The sequence below is a fragment of the Vigna angularis genome, chromosome 11, assembly GCF_016808095.1.
Source record: "Vigna angularis cultivar LongXiaoDou No.4 chromosome 11, ASM1680809v1, whole genome shotgun sequence".
Classification (NCBI taxonomy): domain Eukaryota; kingdom Viridiplantae; phylum Streptophyta; class Magnoliopsida; order Fabales; family Fabaceae; genus Vigna; species Vigna angularis.
In genome coordinates this window covers 25,834,995-25,856,654 of record NC_068980.1, presented here as the reverse complement: position 1 = coordinate 25,856,654, position 21,660 = coordinate 25,834,995, and the positions used below count along the sequence as shown (strand labels likewise).

At 35.2% G+C, this 21,660-nt stretch overlaps 2 protein-coding genes across 3 annotated transcripts; both read left to right on the top strand.

Moving 5' to 3' along the window:
- The first annotated feature begins 1,079 nt into the window (after positions 1-1,079).
- Positions 1,080-21,652, top strand: LOC108334094 (telomerase reverse transcriptase). Of its 2 annotated transcripts, none has more exons than XM_017569732.2 (13): positions 1,080-1,407; positions 2,675-2,752; positions 3,386-3,451; positions 3,552-3,705; positions 4,438-4,829; positions 6,182-6,308; positions 6,749-6,893; positions 13,640-13,778; positions 13,874-15,010; positions 16,584-17,128; positions 17,950-18,222; positions 18,687-18,969; positions 19,525-21,652. In XM_017569732.2, exons 1-12 carry the CDS (start codon positions 1,114-1,116, stop codon positions 18,958-18,960), a joined length of 3,624 nt encoding a protein of 1,207 aa, XP_017425221.1. In that variant the 5' UTR covers positions 1,080-1,113; the 3' UTR covers positions 18,961-18,969; positions 19,525-21,652. The 2 variants fall into 2 exon arrangements, with proteins under 2 accessions (XP_017425221.1, XP_017425224.1); XM_017569735.2 differs by lacking the exon at positions 1,080-1,407 and adding an exon at positions 2,342-2,455.
- On the top strand, positions 20,321-21,652 carry LOC128194710 (pentatricopeptide repeat-containing protein At4g38010-like). The gene has a single exon (XM_052870396.1). It carries the CDS (start codon positions 20,321-20,323, stop codon positions 21,464-21,466), a length of 1,146 nt encoding a protein of 381 aa, XP_052726356.1. The 3' UTR covers positions 21,467-21,652.
- Positions 21,653-21,660: the final 8 nt, after the last annotated feature.

Genomic DNA, 21,660 nt, shown 5'->3' with positions numbered 1-21,660 from the left:
AATTTATACTTTTTTAATCATTTTATTCTTGTAGTATATATCAAATCAATATAAAAATGTGTCTTAGTATTATTACTTTTTATATTTACTTGATTTTTATATGGATTGAAATATCTCAAATATTTTTATATTATATTTAATTATTTATTTCTTTCAATAAAAAAATAACATATATTTATAAATATTTATTAATTTCTAAATAATTTTTAATGCAATTTCTCTAAAGTTGAAATTAGTACAAATACATCTGAAGTTAAAATGTCCAACCCCATCGCTTAAGCTCACTAATATTATCCAAATAATAATAAAATTACCCAATATTTAAATAACAAAGTAACATTTTAGGTTTATCTCAACATCAAAAACCAACTATTAGAATATTAGACTAAAGAGTTGAACTATCACTACCCTAAAAAGGTACCATAGACATTAAACCGACTATAGATTCCTTTTTATTGGGCTGTTTATTTATTTATTTTCTCGTTTTCGTTTTATATAGCATCATGTGTCTCTTGGCATTTAAGTAGCATTAAGTATTTTTATAAAATAATAAAATTATATAATTAGATTTTGGGATTACTTGTACTACAAGATAAATGTTTGCGTATGCAGTAGAAAAAGGTTGAGTTCCAAAACACAAAACCCAATGTAAGAAAGAAGAAGACCTGAATGACTCATCTTTAAATTCATTTATTAGTCAAAACTGTATTCAACCTAAATAGTTCAATTTTCAAAACACTTCAAATTTCAAATCATGAATTCAAATTAAAGTTTTTTTATAACTGAAATAATAATTTAATTCAGTTTTATTAATAATCATAACTATGGAATGGTCAACACTAGACTCAGGCTACGAAATACATTTTCACAGGTCTTCAGTAGTTCAAAAAACTTTTGTGAAAATATAAAAAATAAATAAATTTAATTAATATTTTTTTATAGTATATAAACTATAAATATTATAGTTTTACTTTCTATTATTATTATTATTACTATTTTCTTTTTCAATTTTTCACTTTCCATTTTATTATCACGTCAAAATAATTAATAAGTTCACTCTCTCTAGTTTGAAAATTTTACTGTCTTTCACCTTTCCATAGCTTTCCCGGCAAAATGGCACGGAAGAGCAACAAGCGATCGGTTCCCGGCGTTTTGTGGCGCATGTTCCGCCACCGTGCGCGAACTCTCTCAGACACCGTCACATCCTTGCTCCCTCCTCCGCCTGAGCTTTGCCGATGCGACGGTCGCTGTTGCCTTGGCTGCACCCTCGACGCCAAGTCCTTTCTCCTCCGACCCGACGATCCTTCCGATTACCGCAAACTCCTCACTCAGTGCTACGTCGTCGTTTCCGAAAACACACCTGCGCTCCCGTTCTTCGTCCCCCTCTCCGGCTTGTCTCAGGATCAGGTATTAAATAGTAGGAATATGAGATCAAAGTCCCAAGTCGAATATAAATGAGAAATGAAAAAGTTGGAAGTGATGTTATAGTTCTTCATGTGAGCTTATTCTAGCTTTTGGTGTTAAATCTGTTTAGTCTCTCAACAGTTTTCTTTTTAAAAAAGTTTCTCTCTTTTCTGTATATAATCTTGAATGATATAACCTTAACTTGTTAAATAAGCATCTTAGAGTATACATTCTAAAGAATCAACAAGTCTGTCCACTAAAAGAAGAAAAATAAAAGATAACTAACACAAAAACCAATAAGTTTGCCTATTAAAAAACTCCTCAGCATATAGTAATATGTTCTAATCGTTAAGATACTAGTAACGAACTCTATATATTAAATTCAACAATCGATTGGACAATTCTTTTTTTTTTTCTTTTACATCCTTAACCATTATTGGGAAAACCCATGTTCCAATAGACTAGCTACACTGCCAAGATAATAATGTAAATGTGAGGCAAATTATTAGAAAGGGAATTTAAGGCTAACTCAACCCATAAAATCAGTTTGTAAGGTGAAATTTGCATCCACTTATAAACTAAAAATTGGTCTTAATTCTAAATGATACTAGACTTCCAACACAAATCTCGCTCTAGTTTTATGGTTTTGAAATAGGTTCAAAACCCATATTATTTGATAATATCATAGTCTATCTAATCCATTATTGTCTACTTATAATATTATTACTGCTCCAACTCCAAAAGTGCTTAGCGTGAGATGGTTTTGATAAAAAGAACCCAAGTCTCACATAAACTTTTGAGATAGTGTCACGATCATGTAAATAAATGGGGGACACTAGTTACTAATAAATCAGTTCTCTGGAGTTGACTTAGGTTAAAAAAAATAGTTAAAATGAGGAGGCAGGATGCAGGGGCAATGATAGTTGGGGTAAAGAGGTAGGTATCTGTTATAGAGAGAGGGTCTGGGGGAGGAAATATGTCCTTGAGAATTGGACCTAGCTTGGGCAAGGACAGAGGCTTTCCCAATTCATTTATGCTGATTTCTACTTAGGTTTCTGATACTCAGATATCTAATTTCATTCCATAGTGAGATTAATACAGTTTTCCACCTCATTCTGAACATTATAGATTATTGTTATCGGCGTTTGGTTTCTGTTTTTAACAGTTTACTTATTGAAAAATGTACTATATGCTTTCCCCGTGTTGGGGTTTCGTTTTTTGGGTAGAATCCTCAAGATAATGGTTTATACATTCTTATTTTGGCTTTCAGGTTGTGAAGAGGACCATTGAACAGATGCTGCATCGAAGGGAACCAGTTTCGAATGTGTTGTGCTCTGGTTATGATAGGGTGACAAGTTTCTTCCTTTATGCTGTACAATATTTTAGGATATGTTATTTTTTACACTCGGGCATTTTTTGTTGTTGTCTTTGTTGCTGTTTTTCCATTGTAATGTATTCATAGTGATGGATTAGATATGTCATGGACTTTTGATGCAATAGTGGTACTACCTAAAATGAATTGTTTTATTAAATAAGATGTTGTTGATTCTTAGTTCTTCAACTATGATTTGCACTGCAAGTTGAGTGGCTTTTGTGCTGTTGCATGTCTTAAGATTGCACTCTTGTTGATGTGTTTTGTTTGCTCACTAGGTATGTTATCTGTTTTCGTTAAATACTGAGTGTTATGATGTAAATTGTCAAATGGAGGATTATCAAATAATGCAATAATATAAGTTTTTATGAAGACTAATATAATTTAGGGTGTGTGTTTTCCTGTTTGAACTGCATTGGACATTGTTTTCTCACTTTCCAAGACAGTAATGGAGATGGAAGGGATTTCTAGAAGGTGGTTACTGGTTATGCAGATATCTATTATGTCTTTATTACCTCTCTAACTCAGCTATTATACACAAAAGCATGTATAGGGATTGTACTGTGTGTATACACATGTCTTGTGCTTTATTATTTTGTTCATGTGCAGATTAAATGTTCAAGCCGTACTGTGGAGCTTTTGTCCAGTGCATCTTGGTCTCTTCTTTTAAGCAGGGTATTTGATGATATCAAAAGTTTTAATGATCATGTTTAGATTAATCTAGTTTTTATTCTTTATTCTTAACAAAACTTGGTAAAAACTTTCATCCATGCAGGTTGGGGATGATTTTATGATTTACCTACTAAGGAATACATCAATATTCTTGCCAGCTCCCCTTGGAAACCATCACCAGGTGGGAGGTCCTCCTATCAGTCGTCTATGTTTTGATATGCTCAAGGGTTCACCGAAGTTTGACTATCAGACATATTGTAAGTATCTGCTATTACCCTGTGATTTTTGTTATTACAATAATATGTATGCATTTAGCATGTTTAAATCCACAATTGGGACCCGTTTACACTAGGTGGAAAACTTACGCCCAAAACCCAACCATTAATTTTATCAAATCCGATGGTTTGGATTAGTTCATGGATATGGTTGTAAAATCTTCTCTGATCAAATTTTCAACAACCATATATTTGAACTTGAGGATTTTCAACAACTATATCCATGAACGGATCTGAATCATCATATGTGATAAAAATTAATGGTTGGGATTTCGTGTAGTCTTTATACTTACATAACACCTGGTACAAGTGGATCCTAACCCTTGAATGCACGTGTTTCTTCAAGCATACTAGGTTTTGTTATTCATTTAGATTTCTAATACTATGATCAATTTGGTACAATGCCAGACTGTTGATTAATATTTGATACTATGATCTTAAAATTACTTGTCTAGTCATTAAATTCTTAGCAGATTTTAATATAAATTGCCTCATCTGAGAAATCAGCAAACATTGTCCTTGCTGTATATCAGTAATGGATAAACTGAAATCAATTAACTATTGATGTTTTTGAACCCATTTATTGTTATTGTTATCTTGTATCATCTTTCCTAACAACTTAAACGTTAGTTTAGAGAAACATTACATATTTGGAATATCTTTTCTCTCTTTACTATTAGTAAGATGTTACAATATTGGGTTTTATTTGAACAGGCGAACAAAAGAGGAAAAGAACTGATGTTGATGACCCACCCGTAGAGAAACGAAAGTGCCATATTTCTTGCATTATCAATGGTCCTCTGGGCTTTTCAAGTAACCTTGGCATGACTGATAAGTCTTCAATGCAACTGATCAGGCATCATGGGAGCAGGAATTATGATGTCAGTGTCTCTGAAGTTCCTAAGTTCATAAGAACTGAAACTGTTATAAGGAAGTCGGAGTCAGAAGGAAATCAAGGTTCAAATTGTATTACACCTAGGCTTGGAAAGCGTTCGAGGCCATTTAGGTGGCAGCGGCGCCGTTGCAAATTGCTAAAGCAGTTAACCCTTGAAGAAAATAGTCTAAATATACAGCCAAACACCAGCAGCTTAAGTTATCATGCAGAGGTGATTAATTGTTTTGATGAAATATTTTACAATGCCACTTACAAACATTTTTCCTAAAATTTTGGTATGTATTTGATTCATTTCTGTATAAAACTTGTATTCTTCACGTACCCCACACTTTTTTCTTACTAGCATCAGTGCAAAATATTGATAATTTTTGTTGTAATAATTTTTATAATTGTATGGATTGATAAGAATGAAGGAAATCTTTATGCTGTGTTGCTTCTTTTAGATTCAGTGCATGGTGCAATAGTGATAGTAATTATTTACTCTTTGCAACCATTCAACATTTAGAATAAGTTAAACTTCTATAGACATTTCATCGTAATTTGATATTGTAGGTGTTAAGATGTTCAACATTGTCTAGGAATATGAATATAGTGCTACTTGAGACTAGGGAAATATCCTTCGTTTAGCTAATGTTGTAGTTGAGTACTTGAGTTGGCCCAGTTCATTTCTAACTGGTGGAAATGAAATCTAATCTATTTCAATTATATTTGATATTTTTTATCTTTGGTCTTTACTGTTGATGGAATCACGTGATATTTTTACGAAGTGCTAGAATAGTTCACATAGTCTGCTTCATAATCTAATCTATTTCAATTATATTTGATCTTTTTCACCTTTGGTCTTTACTGTTGATAGAATCGTGTTGATAGAATCGTGTGATAATTTTATGAAGTGCTGGAGTAGTTTAAATTGTTTGCTTCCAATAACCATTTGCATCAATAAGTGGTATTGAAAACAGTAATTCTCTGGAGGTAGAATCTGGCTAGTGGCACTTTGTACTGTGGTTGAAGCCATGAGAAACAGTAATTAATTACAATGAGAAACATGCAATAAATAGACACAAGGTATTTTTTCTTTACAATAGAAAAATTCATCAAGATAGAAGGGAAGCGTAATAATTTACCTATGGTTACAAAGTAACATCATAAAGGAGAAAAGGATTTTGCTTCAGTCATAAGGCCTACTATTTTTCCAAGCATATTCTGTTTTAAAATCCACTAAGCAAAATCTCACAGAGAAGCAACGAAAAATAGCCTGCCTGATAAAAGCTGTTGACGGATATATCTTCATTTCAGATTCTAGTTACTCTACAGTAAATCCTTTTTAAAGAAGAAAGCAGATTAGACTTTTGGGATATGTTAATGACGGAGTGAGTATTAAGATGTTCATGGTAGGTTACAACTGCGTTACCATAAATATTAATTCTGAGCTACAAGAGGACCATGGGGTTTATTTCAATCTTCACCAACAGTAATCTACTAGTTCAATACTGATTTGGCATAACTTATCTTCCAATAATTGATTATCTTATATTCACGTACTCTTTACATGTTTAACTGCAGATGTCATTACAATGTGCTTGCTGTTTAATCTTGCAATCTCTTCCAGCGGTTCCTAAGAGAACCAATATCCAAAGGCAATCTATTTTTTATAGTCTGGAGCCTTCTCGTTCAGTTCTTCCAAAGAAAAGTATCCACCATGTTAGAGATATGATTTGATTACATTAAATAGGAAAATATCTAAGCACATTTCTCATTATTAGTTATTGTTTTTGTTTTTTATTACTATATCTCTTCTTTATAAATAAGAGTACTCATGTGAACAAGACACACAGTCACCAGCATTCCTCTCTATACACCAAAGCAAAGACCTTCAATGTTGTTCTTGTCCTTTCCTGGAATGGGATTTTTTGGGTTCCCTTCGTCATTTTTCATAATTTATATATGGAATTGCTCTATATTTACAAGCTCAAACGTGAACTGTTTCATGAATTCTTACACAATTACTTGCTCTTCAAGTTCCTTAGATACATTATTTTACCCTGTTATAATAATATCATAACAGTCTCATGTGTTGCTACTTCTTCTAATTCAAAGATAGTATGCTTTTCCTTCACTGATTATCTTCAGATATTTTATATTCCTTAAAGCCAAATTTGGCTTGTTCAGAGCATCTCATTGGTAATATTTTTGGCTTCTCAGACGTAAATGCTAGTGCTCAGTCAACGTTTTGTTTGCACAGCAATGACTCATGTCTCATTAACTCTGAATGTCTGTAAGTGCAGGCAGGCCCTTTTTATTTCACCACTTTCTTGAATGTGAATTTATTACACTTTAAATCATTGATAAGGTCCCGTGTTATTGCTCTGTAATCTATGCTCATAATATCTTTGAAGTTTATTTTACTCTGCTATCCAATTATCTTTCTACTTTGGAACTTGAACTAAGATGCTGCAGGCATGATTTAAAACATTCCTACAATTGTTTTAGAAAATGCTTTGATTTCAAGGTTCAACATTTTTCCTGATAAGTTTTTATCAAAGGGTTTTAAAAATGCAAATGTTGTACCACACTTTATTATATTTCGGTGTTTTCATGGCTATAAAAGAGGGGACCTCAAACCATTCAGCAGCCTCCAATTGTTGTCTTTGACTTCTTATGACCTTTGTGGCCATACCATTCTATTATTGACTCAATGGACAGACCTATCTCCAGTGGGTACAATTTGTTAGGAGAAGCTTGAAGGGTATAAAATAGCTGAATCACATTGTAGGGAGGGCCTCAAGTGAGATCAGTCCAACGTTTGAGGATGATGAAGAATTTTAAATTGTGTCTTGGTTCAAATGTTATGGGAAAGATTGTCTTGCGTAGTTTGTGTATTGCAATAGTTTACTTAATATAAAAAAAATGCTTTGTTATATTTTTACTCTTTGAAATTTGGAGTGAATTAGACTTTGGACTCAATTTTAAAAAAATATTTTAGACCCTAAAATTTGAAAAAAAATATGATATCGGTCTCTCAAATTGAGAGACTATAATGATCATTAAAAAAACAATGACCAACCAAAATCATATTCATTCCAAGTTGTAGGGATTAAAAATATTATTAAGTCTTTAAAAGATAATATTAAAAAATTATTTAAATGATGCCATAAATACAATACTCTAGTGGAATTGATAGATTTCTTTAGTAAAGAAATCATTCTCTCCCAAAACACAACACACACATAATTACTGGAAAAAGACGATATATTATTCTAGCAATCAAAGAATATACTGTACACGTCCAAAACTATCAAGGGAACACTTTCCCTCCATAAGATACAATGTCCTGTCTACACAAAAAGAATTAACAAAAGCTAACCCTGTTACAAGGTCCCTCTGCCTTCTTATAAAGGCAACCCAACCAACTAACTAACTACTAATAGCACCATACTCCTCCTAACCACCTAATTAATTTCTTTTCCTCCTCTCATATACTTTTAACACCTTATCATTACCCACCGCCTCTTGAACAACCTTGTCCTCAAGGTTGAATTCCAAAAACTGCTCCTTCGTGGCGAGCTCATCTTCCCAAGTTGCTCCTTCTAATCCCCCTTCTTGCCACTCAATCAACACATGTGGTACCATTTCCTCCTAATTCTAATGAGTCCTTCTATTCAATACCATGAGTGGCCAACAGATTGGTCTTCCCCTATTGCCAACTTCAGTTGGGATATATGAAATACGGGGTTAATCCTAGCTATGTCAGGAAGCTGAATTCTGAAAGCCACTGGTCCAACTTGTTTAACCACCTGAAAAGGTCCATAGTATCTTGTTGAGAAATTTGGGTGTAGTCTGGTAGGCATAGATGCCTACCTATGGGGTTTGATCTTCAAATAAACCTAGTCCCCTTCCTTTATTGTTGTTGGTCTCCTTTTTCTGTTGGCAAACTTAGCCATCCGATCTGGCACCCTCTCCAAATGATATCTCAGCTGTTTAAGCGCCTCATCACGAGTCTGCAACTCTTGTGCCACTGCCTCCACTATTGTTTCCCTTGGCACAAACCATGTTAAAGTTGGTGGAGGTATCCCATAAATCACCTCAAAGGGAGTACACTTGGCAACTCCCTGATAACTGGTGTTATACCAGTATTCTGCCAAGGTAAGATCAAACTCCTAATTTTTGGTTGTTCTAATCTAAAACACCTCAGATAAGCCTCCAGTATCCGGTTGAGAACCTCAATCTGCCCATCCGTCTCTGTATGATGGGCAATGCTCATAAGAAGTTGATGTTGGTAAGGTCTTGGTCACTGACTATTGATGTTGGTACCCCATGCAGTTTGACAATTTCCCTTACAAAAACCTCTGCTATGGACTTGGCCGTGTAAGGATGTTTGATGGGTATGAATGTCTATATTTGCTCAGCCGATCTACCACTACTAACACATTGTCATACCCATGAGATTTGGGTAACTGGACAATGAAGTCCATGCTGATTTCTTCCCATACTACTTGAGGAATGGGTAATGGTTGTATCAAGCCTTGGGGTGATGTGGCCAGATACTTATGTTGTTGGTAAACCAAGCATGCCACTAAAAATTCAGTCACTATTTTCTTCATTCCAATCCAATACAGCGACTGCGTGACCTTTCGGTATGTTTTGTACACCCCTGAATGTTCATCTGTTGTTTTGGCATGAAACTTTGCTAATAAACGTGGAATCCATGCGAACTAAGCAGACAACACCAAGTGGCCCTTGTAATGAAGGGGATCGTGCTCTAACGTATGTGCTGGGTGTGAGTTGGGGCCTGCCCTCACTTCTTCTCTCATTTTTTTCAGGATCCTGTCATCCTCCACCTCATCCAACACCTTTTGAAATTCCTGCCAATAGGGTCTGACAATCACCCTTAACTCCATATCTTCTTCCTCCTTTTGCTCCCCCTTCCTGGACAGGGCATCGACTACCCTATTGAAAGCTCCCGTTCTATACACTATCTCAAACTCATAACTTAGCAATTTAGCCAACTAGTTTTGTTAGACTCCTTTGGTCCGCTTGAACCGAAAACTTCTGGCCAAGAAGGTAGGGTCACCAATGTTGGATGGTAAGGACTAAGGCCGTCAATTCCTTTTCATAGATTGACTTGGAGAGAGAGGTTTCCGATAAAGCCTTGCTGAAATATGGAATAAGCTTTTTATTCTGTGACAAAACTACACCCACCCCTCTACCAGAAGCGTCACACTCCACATGGAAAGTTTGTGTGAAGTCTGGTAAAGCCAACACAGGGGCAGTGGTAATAGCCTCCTTTAATGCCTTCATAGCATTTGTGCTCTGTTGTGACCAACTAAATTGTCCCTTCTTTAGTAGATTAGTCAAAGGTCGAGCTATCTTGCCATAATTTCTGATAAATCTCCTGTAATAGCCCTTAAGACCCAAAAATCCTCTCAATGCCTTAATGTTTTTAGGTTCCGGCTAATCCAACACTTTTGCCACCTTCTAACTATCCATTTCCACCCCTATTCCAAAAATCATGTGGCCTAAATATCTGATGTGTCTGCTCTCAAATTCACACTTTTTATTTGCAAAAAACTGCTGTTGACCTAAGGTTCCTAGCACCTGTTTGAGATGTCTCCTATGCTCCTCCCATGTGCTTCTGTAAATCAAAATGTAGTCAAAGAAAACTAAGGCACAATGCCTCATATATGGTCTCAAAACAGTGGCTTGGGCATTGGAAAGCCCAAATGGCATAACCAGGAACTTGTAGTGACCTTAGTGAGTCCTGAAAGCTGTTTTCTGGGTGTCCTCCTCCCGCATACGTATTTGATTGTATCCAGCTCTCAAATCTACCTTAGAAGAATATCTTGCCCCTTACAGCTCATCCAGCAGCTCTTCAATCACAGGGATAGGAAACTTGTCAGGTATAGTAGCCTTGCTTATAGCTGTGTAATCAATACAAAATCTCCAACTGCCATCTCTTTTCTTCACCAAAATAACAGGGCTGGAGTAAGGACTGTTACTAGGTTTGATAATGCCCATTTCCAGCATCTCTGGCACCTGTTTCTATCTCTGCCTGCATCAAATGTGGGTACCTTTAGGGTCTCATTCATAGGATCCACCCCTCCTTGATGGGTATTTTGTGGTCTAGGTGTCTTATAGGAGGAAGACCTGTAGGTTCCCTAAAATCCCATCAAACTCGCCCAAGATTTTCCCCAAATTTTCAACCTAGTCGTGAGTCAACTGCGCCACTTCCTTACCACCATCTTCTAATTTTGCCTTGCCCAACCCTAGACCAAGGTTACTGCTTCTATCTCCGTCTCCTTTAGCAGTGCTTCTGGAGACACCACCTTTTTTGTGAAAGTAGGATCGCCCCTGATCATCACCTCCTCATTTTTCTGACGAAATTTCCTTGTTAGAATCCCCCAGTTGATTTTTTACTTCTCCCAAAGATGTCAGCCAAGCCATCCCCAATATGAGATCTACCCCTCCTAACTCGAATAGGTAAAACCTCTCTTTGATCTCCACCCCTTCCTAGATCAAAGAAATGTCGTTACAGCACCTGTTACGACCTAAGGTAGGGGTAATAATAAGGGTTAGAAAGTATATTAGCAGAGAGAATATTTAGTATAAGTTAATTAGAGTAAATAAATATAATATAAGTTAATTAGAGTAAATAAATATAGTATAAGTTAATTAGAGTAAATAAATATATATTTAGGGAAATATTCAATATAAGATATTTATAATTAAGGATATATGCTAAGATAATATACGGAGAGATATTTATATTAAATATAGAGATATTTATATTAAATATAGAGATATTTATATTAAATATAGAGATATTTATATTAAATATAGAGATATTTGTATAAATTATTGAATATTAAATATAGGGATATTTATATCAAATGCAGATATATTCTAGAGGAATATTTAATAAGAGATGGGCGGGAAATAATTAATATAAATAAGGTTAGAGTCCAGGGTTAAAAGGAGGCTTTTGATTATTGAGTTTTGTGACAGACATTATTGTCTTGTGAGGGAGGTTATGCTCTCAAAGTAATTGAAGGAGGTTATGCTCCCAATTATTGTTTATCCTTGTTTATTCAGATATTACCATCAATAAAAGAGATTCATTCATCCAATATCATTCGTTTATTGTTCTGTTACGTGTGAGAGAGTGTGAAGGGTTGTATTTGGTTAGTTTACGTACTCAGGTACGTAACAGCACCCATGGGTGGTCTTCCTCTACCCATCTCTTAGACACACCTTATAGGGAGGTGTTTCCATGGTCAGCTCCAATTCCTCAACCTGTAGAAATGAAGTTGTGACTAGCTCCATTGTCTATTAAAACCAATATCTTTTTCCCATCACCCAACCTTGCAGTTTCATCGTGTTGGTTTGGGTTAGGCCACCCGCTAAAAAGAAGGATAGCTCCAATGGTTTTGTTCCATCACTTCTTCCTCTTCTTCTCCTCCTTCATCATCTTCAGCCAGGATCATGACCCACATGCTCTTCTCTGGGCACTTATGCCCTGGGCTGTATGGACCCCCCCACAATGGAAGCACCTTCCTTCCTCCTTCCTCCTTATATATTATGGGTAAGGAAGATTTCTTACCCTTTTGTTCTTGGTTTCCCCAGCTGCATTGCTCCCTACTTTGAACCCCATCGTGTTAATAGTCCCTTCCTTCCTCGCGGTACTTGCATTGCTGATAGTTCCCTGTCCATTCTAGCCCCCCTTGAAAATTTCTGTCTTGGAAACAAAACCACAATCCCCCTGATATCTCCCCCAGGTTTGATTGTTCCTACTGGCCGTTCCTTCGCTCACATTCGGGTTTTTTCTAGCCTTCTCCACATCCCTGACTACCTCCATTGTTGTCAACAAATCCTTTGGGTTGTGAGGCCTAATCTGGCTTTTGATCTCTCCTTGTAACCTCGCAAAAAAGTACCCTAACAACTGCTCTTCTGTTACTTCCGTAGTCTGAGCCACCAGCATCTAAAATTCTTGAACATACTCCTCTACGGTTCCCTTTTGTCTTGCAACTACCAATTTCTCAAAAACAGACCCTCTATCTCTTCCTCTAAACCTCCTGATCAGTGCCTTTATCAACTCTCCCCAAGAAGGGTTATTGGTATTCTTTTTTTGGAACCTAAACCAGTAGCTAACGTCTCCCTCCATGCAGATGTAAGCCAGCCTCAACCTCTCCTTATTCGTGTTTGGATGTCAAAGAATTTTTCCACCTTGGAAATCCATCCCATCGAGTCCAACCCTTCAAAAGTGGGCAGTTCTACCCGTTTCATCCAATTCATCTGCAATTCGCCACTATCCTCCTCGGGCTCTTCTTTCTTCCCCACTTGATCTCCATTCACTGACCCACGACTCCCCTCTGAACTCCTGTCCTAGTTCCCAGTCATTCTTCGAAGAATTTGAGGGATTTCTTTAATTTCTTGGTGCATCTCCCTGGTTTCCGCCTTTATTTCCTCCACGGTGGTCTCCAGCGAATCATTCTCCGCTCCAAGGCATTGACTCTTCCTTTCATCACGCTCCTCTCCCAAGTATCCGGCAAGTTAGACCAATTTGATAGATTTCTTTTAAAGAAATCAATCTCTCGCGAAACACATCTCTCACACACAATTACTAGAAAAAGACGGTATATTATTCTAGCACTTAAAGAATATATTGTACATGTCTAAAACTATAAAGGGAACACTTTCCCTCCACAGGATAGAAGGTCTTGTCTGCACAAAAAGAATTAACAAAAGCTAACCCTGTTACAAGGCCCCTCTACCTTCTTTTAAAGGCAATCCAACCAACTAACTAACTACTCACATCAAATACTTCCCCTAACCGCCTAACCTCCTAATTAATTTCTTTTCCTCCTCTATACATTTGAATTGCTCCTTTTATGATTTCAGTTTTCTAACAATTCTCATCAAGTAGTTTAGATGAGCTTTTAATATACTAGAATTCAAAGTCAATGATGAAAGTTCTAATTTCTTATAAGTTGTAATTATTTAAAAAACTTAGTTATTTTTCTACAGCTATCACTGTCTTGTTAAGTGTTTTAAGCAAGTCATTCGGAGGACACAATGTTGCCAGCATACAAAACTCTTGAATAAGCATTGTGTATTTCCGTCATTGAACAAAAATACAATTAGAAGATCAAGTTCTGAAGTTAAGGTTAGGTTTTTCCCTCTTTTCGGTTGATCCAACAAGTTTCCACTTCCTTAGTGAGGTTATGTATAGCTTTCCTTAAAATTCTTAGTTTACTGCAGGTCAATAAATCAGGAAAATTTTTGCAGAAGACTTGTGTTGATAATTTGGATGATGGATTTAAATCATACTGCTCAAAAAGTCAAGTTGTATCTTTCGTATGGGCTGTTTCTAGGACTTTACTTCCTTCGGAATTATTGGGTACTCCCCTTGCATGGAGAACACTGAGGAGAAATATTTCAAAGTTTATACACTTAAGAAGATTTGAGACATTTTCATTGAAGTTATGCATGCACAAACTGAAAATATCATGGTTTCCTTTCTTATCGAATAAACATTTCTTTCAAAAAGAATTCAAGAATAGGAATGATCCTATGCATGTTGTCAAACGCAAGTTGTTAGAGAAGTGGATTTTTTGGTATTTCTCTTGTTTGGTTGTACCTTTGTTGCAAGCAAACTTTTATGTTACTGAAAGTGCAAAAGGGAAACATGATATTTACTATTATGCAAAACCAATTTGGGAAAAGTTGGTTGCTAACACTACGGTTTGCTTCAAAGACCGGAGATATAGCTACCTAGATGATGCGGTTGTACATAATATTCTTAGAGGTAGACAGTTTGGATTTTCAAAACTTAGGCTTCAACCTAAAGAAGATGGTGTAAGGATGGTGGCAAATCTGAAAGGTTCTTCAACAATGCCATTGTCTTTGTCCACTATAGGAGTTCAAAATTGGAGAACTAAAGGCAAAGTAAACCACCAAAAAATCATGTATAAACGTTATCCATCTGTAAATTCTGTTCTTCGTGATGCCTATACTATTCTGAAAGGAATTCTTTTTGAGAAGCCTCACAAGCTAGGTTCTTCCGTGTTTAACTATGATGATGTTTACAAGAAACTATGCCCATTTTTGGTTGGCCAGAAGATAAAAAGAGGAACTGTGCCGAATTTATTCATGATTACATCTGACGTGTTACAAGCGTTTGATTCTATTGATCAGAACCACCTTCTAGGCATAGTTAAAAATGTTTTAGTGGAGGATGGGTATTTTCTTAAAGAATATCATCAAGTTATATGCACAAAGAAGTCTTTGTGGGTTCAAAAGCAACTTATGATGTTGGATGAATCAAGCAACAATGGTCACACACGATTCACTTCATTTGCGTCCTTTCAATCTTGGCATTGTGTCTTTGTTAACCAGGTATTATTTTTCATAAGAGAAAGTCAATAGGGTGTGTATAATTTTGTTTCAAGCATGAATGTATAAATATGATCTTTTTGTTCCTCTTATATATCAATTAACATGATGACTGAGTATTGGAGGTGTATATTAATTTAAATTGTGTTTTTTATCCCGTGTTGTATGTATACACATATTGTAGCTGATAAAGGCACTAAAATTACTCTTATTTTAAAATGGTATTTTGTTTTATTTAGTTAACTTTATATACTAGATACCATGGTCCAAGCATTGGCTTAGACACCATAATTTGAAGTATCCTTTTCTATTTGGTTAACATGATTCAATTTGCCTATTTATTTATAATTAGGAAATTGTATAAATTTCTAGTATATAAATTATTTAAATTGTATGTAAAATTTTGTAACAGTGGTTGTCTCACCATTTGTTATTCCATTAAAGCTGTTTTGAGATCAACTATTCTGTAATGTTATTCACGATTGATAGTTTGATATTAGAAGTGTAGGCCATTGTCTAAAACTAATAAGACCAAATGCATGATTGGTATTGTCTTCTTTTTCCGGGAACCATTCTTTTCATTTCTTTCAAGCTCTTTCAGGATGTTGCAAATAAAAATAAGTTAATCCAATTGCATACTAATAAGCAATAACTCTATTATCTTTTAATGCTCCCCATTCAAACCGTATATAAAAATAAAAAAAATAACAGTTTGTCATACCACAACTTAGTCAGCTAGTACTTCCTGCAAATTTATGGAAGCATCCTTAGTAAATAGTTCCTTATTTCTCCTAAAACACATGGTTCCAAAATAGTGTTGCATATCATACCCCCACATTAATGACCTTTAGCCCAGTGTAGGAAACTTTTGTCCAAGTCTCATCTGGAAATACAGTTTTGGAGAAAAAAATATTATAAACACCAATGCACTTGGGAAACCCAAACTTAGAAGCCAATTGTTAAAGGGGGAGAACCAAAAGCTTAATTGTCCTACCGAGCATTCCATCTACAATCAACTTTAATACCAATTGATAAACATCTAACCACTTGGGAAACCTTTCCTTAAAAGTTAGATATTAAGGGGGTTCAACCTAGCATTTAAATATTCCATCGAGAATCTCATACCACTTGATTTTGGATTCAAGCAATTAAAGGGGGGCCTACAAATTTTGATGTGAAATCTCTTAAGGCACAAAACAAGACCTGTAACTACTAGAAAGGAGAGAGGAGACAAACAATATCTCAATCCCTCCCAAGAATGATGACTCAAATTTCTCATAGATTTTAATTATAGTGCAATCTCATGCACTTTTTTTCATGTCTCTAGTTTGCCTTTTTTTTGAGATTTTGGTACTCTTGTCCAAATCTAGAAAAATATTATCATTAAGTGTCTATTGTTCTAATTTTTACTCATCTATCATTGAGAACAATAAGAGCGACTGAGTTGTTTGTGGGTTAATTTTATTGTGTTTTAGGAATATTAAATGTATATGGTTGATATATTAAATTGTGCCTAACAAGTTTTACTTAAAACATTCGCTTACTATAATAAATGTAAACTACTATTTTATATCAGGAACGATGTAAGCTTGTGAAAAAGAAAGTTCTGTTTTCAGATCTTACGGAGCATGTGAAGCACAATGTGTTGCAGTTTGATGGAAAATTTTACTTACAAGATGTTGGCATTCCCCAGGGAGGAGTTTTGTCGTCTTTGCTTTGTTCCATGTATTATGGACATTTAGAGAAACGTGTAATATTTCCATTTCTTGAAAAGACTATTGAATCTGGTTGCTGCAAGGAGAATAATGATGGGCAAACCAACTGTCCTGATAAAGTCTCATCTTCCTCTTACATGCTAATGCGTTTTCTTGATGATTTCCTTTTCATATCAACCTCTAAAAGGCAGGCAGACAGCTTTTTCTCCAGGCTACAAAGAGGGTTTCGTGGTTACAATTGCTACATGAATGAGAAAAAGTTTGGTGCGAACTTTGATGTAGAACAGATATCAGGTTCCTCATTGAACAGGGTTTATGTGGGTGAAGATGGTGCTACTTCATTTCTTCGATGGAGTGGTCTTCTCATCAATTGCTCCACTATGGAAATTCAGGCTGACTACACTAAGTTAATATTCACTTAAAGCTTTTTGATAGATCTAATTGTCATAATTAGCATTTTTGATAGATAGACATCTGCTTCTATGTTTATTTATCATAATGTTAGTGTGTGGAGTTTCAAATTGTGATAAGATGGAGTTCTGTTACAAAATTACATAAATAGACACCAAAGTCATTATTCAGTTGATGGAAGACATGTAGCAAATAATTATATACATTTTTTTTATTTCTGTTATCGATGTTTAGTTGAACAGTTCAGTGGTTAAGGGACTCGTTTATTTTTTGAATTCCACGTTGCTGTGATTGAAGATATCTGAATGGTTGAGAGGATACCTTGTAGGATTGGGATAAACAGAAGAAAACAGTTGACTTATAAATTAGTTGACTCCAAACATTTCTTTTTATCATCTGTAGTTTTTAACTGGGTTAGTAAAATAACATTGTAAGCATAATATTCTTGTTTGTCTAAGTTTAGTTGTGGCTAAGAAAATGTTTCTACACGTTTTAAACTGATTTTAATCATATAGTTTCCTGTTGTGGAGTTTAAGAGGTAATGTAAGGATATTTTAGTGAATTATTCTAGTTGGAATTTCACAAGCAAAGACTTGTTATTGATAATCTGTTGTCAGAAATAGGATTTTGGGGGAGGGGTTAATTAGGTTATAATTGGAGAACTCTACAAGATTATCCCGTCTCTTGTAAGATGTTCATTTTTTATATTAAAATAAACTTCAATTTCTACTGAAATGTGTTCAGATGTTTATTACTTGAACTGTTAGACATCTTTTGGTTCCTTCCTTGAAATAAGTAGTTCCATGTCTCTAACAGGTACTTGGGTAACCATTTGAGCTCTACACTTACTGTTCGCTGGCAAGGTAAACCAGGCATTACTCTTAAGGAGAAGCTGTGTCTCTTTCTAAGACCTAAATGCTACCCAATATTCTTTGATTCGAATATCAATTCAGCAGCTGTTGTCAGATTAAATGTCTTTCAAGTATTTTTGTTATGTGCAATGAAGTTTCATTGTTATATTCGGGATCTATCATTCATCTGCAAATTTCACAAAAGATATTGTTCAAACATTATTCAGGGATCTTTGAGGTATGAATGTAATATGATGATCTTACCTGACTACCTTTTCTCATTTTGATTTGATTGACTTTTCTTATTAGAGAGTATACTTTCTCGGATGGTAGTAGCACCTAACATACACACACAGAGTATGCCTTTTCTTTGAGTTTGTGTAATTGTAAGTAGTTAGTTGACAGATGGATCTAAACTAGTCTATTAGTAACAGCTGGATCTTACTAGCCAGTTAGGAAACTTATTTAGCTTAACTCTAGAAATACTTTAGTCTGCACCCTGAACTTTTATCTTTTTCACTTTTCAGAACCAATAAAACATTATGTAGTTTTCTTTCTGAAGTGTCTAATTTTTTTTCTATCATCAAGCTAATGCTCTACACGAGTTCTTAATCAAATGATTTTGTATTTCTTTCTGGATGCCTAAACTCTATGAAGTACAACCATTAATCAATTATGTTTTCTTTCATGATCAACTGCCAGATATTTGCATCTGTTGATAAAGAAAAGGATGCACTCCATGAGACTTAATTCAGATGTACAGCCGATTCTCGAGTTAGAGAAGGAAGAAGTGGAATGGCTTGGATTCCAGGCTTACATACAAGTACTCAAGAGAAAGGAATCACGTCATAAGGAGTTGCTGGCTATTTTGAGGTCAAGGTTGTTATCACATAGAATGTCTGGGAGGGTCTCACCTGAACTTAAATATGCAATTGATACCAAAAACTCCTCTTTGCTTTGGGAGATCAAGTATTAGCTCTTAAAGGTTAGATTCAATAATTACAGTAGTTCTTTGTTGAAATATTTTATTGGAAGTTCCATGGGGTCATCAAGAATCCAGATACATTGATGAACCCTAACCAAAACATCCCCTTTAGTTTGGGTAAACTTGTTAGATCAGGTATACAAGAATGTAACCAACCATTATTAAGGTCATACTCACAGTCGAACCAGTTGAGTTCAACATATATATATATATATATATATATAATATATATTGCAAAACTGAGTAACTTGTCTAAACATGTATTTTTTTTTCATGAAAAATGTGCATTTTAAAAAAATTGCCAGTGTCATACTCACAGTCGAACCAGTTGAGTTCAACATATATATAATATATATTGCAAAACTGAGTAACTTGTCTAAACATGTATTTTTTTTTCATGAAAAATGTGCATTTTAAAAAAATTGCCAGTTTTTTAGACAAAGTTGAACACTTCGGCAGCAAATTTTCAGCATAATTAGTGACTAAAGATCGAAATGGAAAGAAAAAATATTACATAATGATAATTGTTACTTTTTAAAATGCCCTTCTTTGCAGGTGAGAGATAATCCGACATGATAGGGCCACAAGTAGCTTCAGGAAGGCTCCTTGTTTCCATTTTTTGGGTACAGTTACATGATGATGAGTGGTAAAATTGGTTATTATATCTGGCACAAGGGTTTTTTTTACCTGGCTTTGACTGAGTCCACTTGTTGTCTGGTTTAACAGTAGAAAAAATTACTAGAAAATGGGAGTTTTAAATGGTGTACTCCAGTAATTGTTGAAATCTATTACTGGTTTTATTGTTAAAAAATCAAACAGTGTTTCTATTATATTTTCATCCTTGCTGTTCAATGGTAAACAAGGAACAGAACATGTACATATTATAACATGGTTTGATCTGCGTATCTTGATGAAAGAAATATCTATATGATCAAATGAAAATTAGAAAGGTTAGATGATGAATGCTCGAGACTATGAACTTGTTTGGATATAAATTTCAAGTGCTTTTCTTTTAAGACTTTTTATTATTTTTTTAACACTTTCACTGTTTATCCAAACATATTCTTAGTAAAACATAATAAATGTAACTTTTTATTGGAAAAAAAAATGAGAAGCTAATAGTTTTTTTAATTAGATTTTAAACTTTTTCTACCTTGTTACATTTAGACATTTACAATAATTGTATAAAACTTGAATTTTGCATTCAAATAATTAATATTGATAAGAGTGTTGTTAAAATGAGTTAAAATTTGCAAGCTAATTCGCTTATAATGAGGTTGGATTATGTTGAATTTAAAAAAATCATTTGTTTCCCCAATCTCAGTTGCATTTCTCAATTAAAGGGGTTGCCATGAGCAAGGCTGGGCAATGTCTGAAATCGGTTCTCTTGGATTTGATTCACAAGAGCAATGGCTTGAGATCCTTCAAGCAAATTCATGCGCATCTATTGACTTCTGCCCTTGTTGCCAATGACTTGGTTATTTCTAAAGCTGCAATTTTTTTGGGAAAACATGTTACAGATGTTCATTACCCTTGCAATTTCCTGAAGCAATTTGATTGGAACTTGAGCTCTTTCCCTTGCAATTTGCTGATTTCTGGCTATGCCTCTGGCCACTTACCCTGGCTTGCAATCCTGATTTATAGATGGACTGTTAGGAATGGTTTTGTGCCTGATGTGTACACTATCCCAGCAGTTTTGAAATCTTGTGCTAAGTTTTATGGGATTGTAGAGATTAAACAGTTTCATTCCGTAGCTTTGAAGACTGGCTTGTGGTGCGACATTTATGTGCAAAACACTCTTGTCCATGTGTATTGCATTTCTGGGGACACTGTTGGTGCTGGCAAGGTGTTTGATGACATGCTTGTGAGAGACGTGGTCTCTTGGACTGGCTTGATATCTGGGTATGTCAAGGCTGGGTTGTTTAATGAGGCCATCGCATTGTTTTTGAGAATGGATGTGGAACCTAATGTAGCAACCTTTGTCAGCATACTTGGGGCTTGTGGGAAATTGGGTTGTTTAAATTTGGGGAAAGGAATTCATGGGTTGGGTCTCAAATGTCTGTTCTGGAAGGAGTTGGTGGTATGCAATGCTGTGTTGGATATCTATATGAAGTGTGAGTCTGTCACTGATGGAAGGCAAATGTTTGATGAGATACCTGAGAAAGATATTATTTCTTGGACTAGTATGATAAGCGGGTTAGTGCAGTGCCAGTATCCCAGTGAATCGCTGGACTTGTTCTGCCAAATGCAAGGCTCAGGTTTTGAGCCGGATGGAGTTATACTTACTGGTGTGCTTTCTGCTTGTGCCAGCCTTGGGCTTCTTGACTGCGGTAGATGGGTCCATCAGTACATTGATCAATGCCGTATCAAGTGGGATGTTCATATAGGAACTACATTGGTTGACATGTATGCAAAGTGTGGTTGTGTAGACATGGTGCAGCGTATCTTCAGTGGAATGCCTTCTAGGAATATCCGTACTTGGAATGCCTATTGTTGAAATGTCAAATGTAATATTTATTTATGTTAGGAGGTGCCTAACTTGTCTAAGAGGTGCCTAACTTGTGTCTTTAGGATGTGCCTAACTTAGGTTAGGATGTGCCTAACTATTAGGTTCATAGTTCTATAAATAGGTAGTATCTTGTAATAAGTTTTAAGGAAGAAATATAGATTTTATGTTTTTCCACATGGTAT